Genomic DNA, 3,239 nt, shown 5'->3' with positions numbered 1-3,239 from the left:
TGGCTCAACAATGAGGGACCACACCCCGGTCGAAGCCCCCGGAAGGCTACAACGAGGTGTTCCGTCGCCGCCAGCAGCGATACGCGCCGCACCCCGACGACTTCCCGAACTTTCGTCCGGCCCCTTACGCACCTGCCATGTCAACCGCACTGGCTATGATGCCCCCTCCACAGCCGGGAACTGTCACCAGCCCCGGCGTTGCCATGTCTGAAGGCGCCTTCGGTCATCTTCTCCAGCACCAGAGTACCTGGATTGAGAAGCTAGTCAGCACCAATCGGCGGTCCCGCACTTACCATCCGGGTCGCGGCCGTGGGCGTGGCGGAAAATCCAGCGGACGCAACAATAAGTGTTCCGATACCTTGCTCGGTACGATCCTAGTGCTAATGCAATCTGTCTTTGCTTACCTGGTATATGGCGTGTTAGACCGCGTCGCAGGCCCAAGCAGTAGTCGCCACGATGATTCCCCGCCTCGTCGGCGTCCTCGCAATCGCCGCGCGTATCGCGGTCAACACACCCACCACATCAGGGAAACCCTCCTGAGCTAATTATGTCTAATCATGTCTAATCCTGCATAATTATGCAGGATTAGCTGTATTATGCCATTCTATCTAATTAGACAAGTTAGGTTTGTCCCCTAGCTAATTAGACATAATTATGACCATTATGCTGTATCACCTCATATTAGATGGCAATTATGTCGCAATCACATCATATCATTTCCCGGGGTACCACAAGGAGTATTGAGATATATTCATGATGTAGCTACAAACAGGCATGTAACTACAATCTCCCTGCCCTCATCAGCCTACAAGATCACTTTCCCCTCAAAGCAGGCTAAGGAAAGTTCCCAATATCAGATCAGATATGAGAAGACATCAACATAATGTTGGTAAGGCAGATCATCCAGACATCAGAACACACCTATGAGACACCACCTTGAATGCAGACCTGGGAAGGAAGAGATATGGTCTCTGTACAGCATCATTAGCCTCATGCATGGACAGCAAGGAGCAACCACTTACTCAAGGCAGATATTTAGCGAAGCACGGCATCATGCACAACGCAAATATATGCACCAGGCATCTCGGGGGTGGATATGACATATGCAGACAATAGCGGCAAAGCAGGCTTAGTGGCAAGGGGGGCACACAGTCAGACCGCAGCAACAGCTCAACAATGTTGAGCACATACCAATCTGACTAACTTACAAGCTGCTCACAAACCCGCAAGCAGCCCCCGATCACATTCACTAGCGCATACCCAGGTGTTTGCAGTCTTATACTCTCATGGAAGGAGTAGTCCACAACCTGCACCACAGCCGAGCCAGTACATCGACACAACACACACAGGAATCGACACAAACTGACCGTATTCTTTGTAAACCAGCGCACGCATCATCTTACGCCTGTCAGCACTTTATCAAGTGGATGCCGTGTTCAGAGCCAATTAGGATCCGGTGGCGGTCGAACCGAAGGAGGGTATTGTCAATGGAGTGACGGGGATCCAGCCTGTCAGGGCGAGGCCATCAAGGAAAGCTGTCATCAGGGGACTTGGCAGCACAAAAGATAAGTTGAACCTACCAGAGAAGTCGCCCGCGATGGGCCCTGCATGGGTACAACCCTGGGAGTATAGACGACTCTGACGAGTGAGCACACGAGTCGGTCGCAGGACTACAGAGCTGCGAAAGCTCCTTTTCCGAGGGAGCGGAATGACGGGGACATGGACGACGGTGGGCGGCGAGCCAGCAAAGGAGAAAGAATGGAGCGCGAATGTTGAACATGGCAGATTAAATCGGAGTTCAAAACGCGGTATCAACAAAGTCATGTGACCGGCTACAGCTAACCGGATGACCGGACTCTGGCGAGAACACGCTGAGTCTTGGCTGAGTCCCGTCCAAGTCTCTCTAGAGCTCAGCCGTAGGTGCCTCTAAGCTCTCCAAACTCCTGCTACTTAGCTGATATCATGCAGGAGAAGACTCATCAATTTATACTTCTGATATTGATTCTCTGGCTTTGTGTTCCTCATCGGTGATGGCTCCGGTAAATCTCGCGTTGCACAAGTTGCAGGGTTCCGAATGCGCCGGCGAGCACGTCGTGGACGATGTCATGCTGACCGTAAATGATGTTAAGACACCTGGAGTATAGTGCTATGGACGCAGATGGATGGCATGCTGGATATGTTGGAGAGTGCGGGTCAAGGTATGTGCATTCATCTGACACGTATATACATTCTAGATTTACTCAACACAGGACAACCACCCGCCACTCGCGCAGTTTAGCTGATACAAAGAGCAACCGCATCTCAGTGAATGCGAAGACTAGCATGGCACGGGATCCTCAATGCGTGCGGGTCGCGGGTAAGGGTACCAGCGGGTCCGGGTACGGGACGCGTTTCGCCGTACCCGAGGACCGACTATCGAAAACGCGCATCGTCCACCGCGCTCTCAAAATCGAAACCTGGGTCGCCGCGTACCCGTCGACGAGGGTTTGCGCGCGAGTTTACGCATTTACCCTTGCCATTTCCTAGGCCGCCGCAGTTGCAGGGAACTGCACAAACATGTAGACAAAGGACTGTGTTGCAGAGTTGCTAAAAGATGTATCTTACTTTCACAGAAGTGCGTCATGTAGATTAGCTGTTGGTCACTCTGGATTATATGACCTTTAGATGGATTTTTGGCATCATACATAATTGTGTTTAAATTATGTCTAATTAGCTCGGGAGGGTTTTCCTGATGCACAGTGAATACAACAATGCTCACGAGAACGGCCACGACGACCAGGAACCTCACGAGGCAGCGTCCGATGTCGATGACCAACCTGATCGTGGACACGACAACGCAGATGAAGACGCTGACATGGAGGATGGTCCCGAGGTCGATTGGGAGGACCCAAAGACCATGTAACTCGCGCGATGGGCTTAGAGAAGGACTATGAGTAGTCCTTGGAGGGCGGATGTAAGGATACGCACCCGCGCTCGCTACCGTATTCGGCCAGTAGATTCCTTATTCGGCTACTCGCTACTATATTCGGACTCTAAGCTATACGGCTCCTTCGGAGCCTTCGAGTTAATCCTCTTCGCATTCATTTTGTCTCTTCTCGTATTCTTCTATTTTCTGTCTCTATCTCTTCTATTCGGTACATGTAATCTCGTAGTATAAAAGCCCAGCCCATGTACCTCATACCTAAGTCTTTTTCGAACACGAATCTCTTGCTACTCATCCCTGTGAGAGACTCGAACGT

At 51.3% G+C, this 3,239-nt stretch overlaps 1 protein-coding gene across 1 annotated transcript; it reads left to right on the top strand.

The window, feature by feature from the left end:
• Positions 1-2,322: 2,322 nt before the first annotated feature.
• GLOTRDRAFT_134470 (uncharacterized protein) lies at positions 2,323-2,902 on the top strand (the record flags this gene model as incomplete). Its single annotated transcript, XM_007873440.1, has 2 exons — positions 2,323-2,484; positions 2,714-2,902. 2 exons carry the CDS (start codon positions 2,323-2,325, stop codon positions 2,900-2,902), a joined length of 351 nt encoding a protein of 116 aa, XP_007871631.1.
• Between the last annotated feature and the right edge of the window lie 337 nt (positions 2,903-3,239).

The sequence above is a fragment of the Gloeophyllum trabeum genome (assembly GCF_000344685.1).
Source record: "Gloeophyllum trabeum ATCC 11539 unplaced genomic scaffold GLOTRscaffold_00206, whole genome shotgun sequence".
Classification (NCBI taxonomy): Eukaryota; Fungi; Basidiomycota; class Agaricomycetes; order Gloeophyllales; family Gloeophyllaceae; genus Gloeophyllum; species Gloeophyllum trabeum.
Note: the sequence above shows the minus strand (reverse complement) of the source record. Positions and strands in the feature narration are given on the sequence as shown.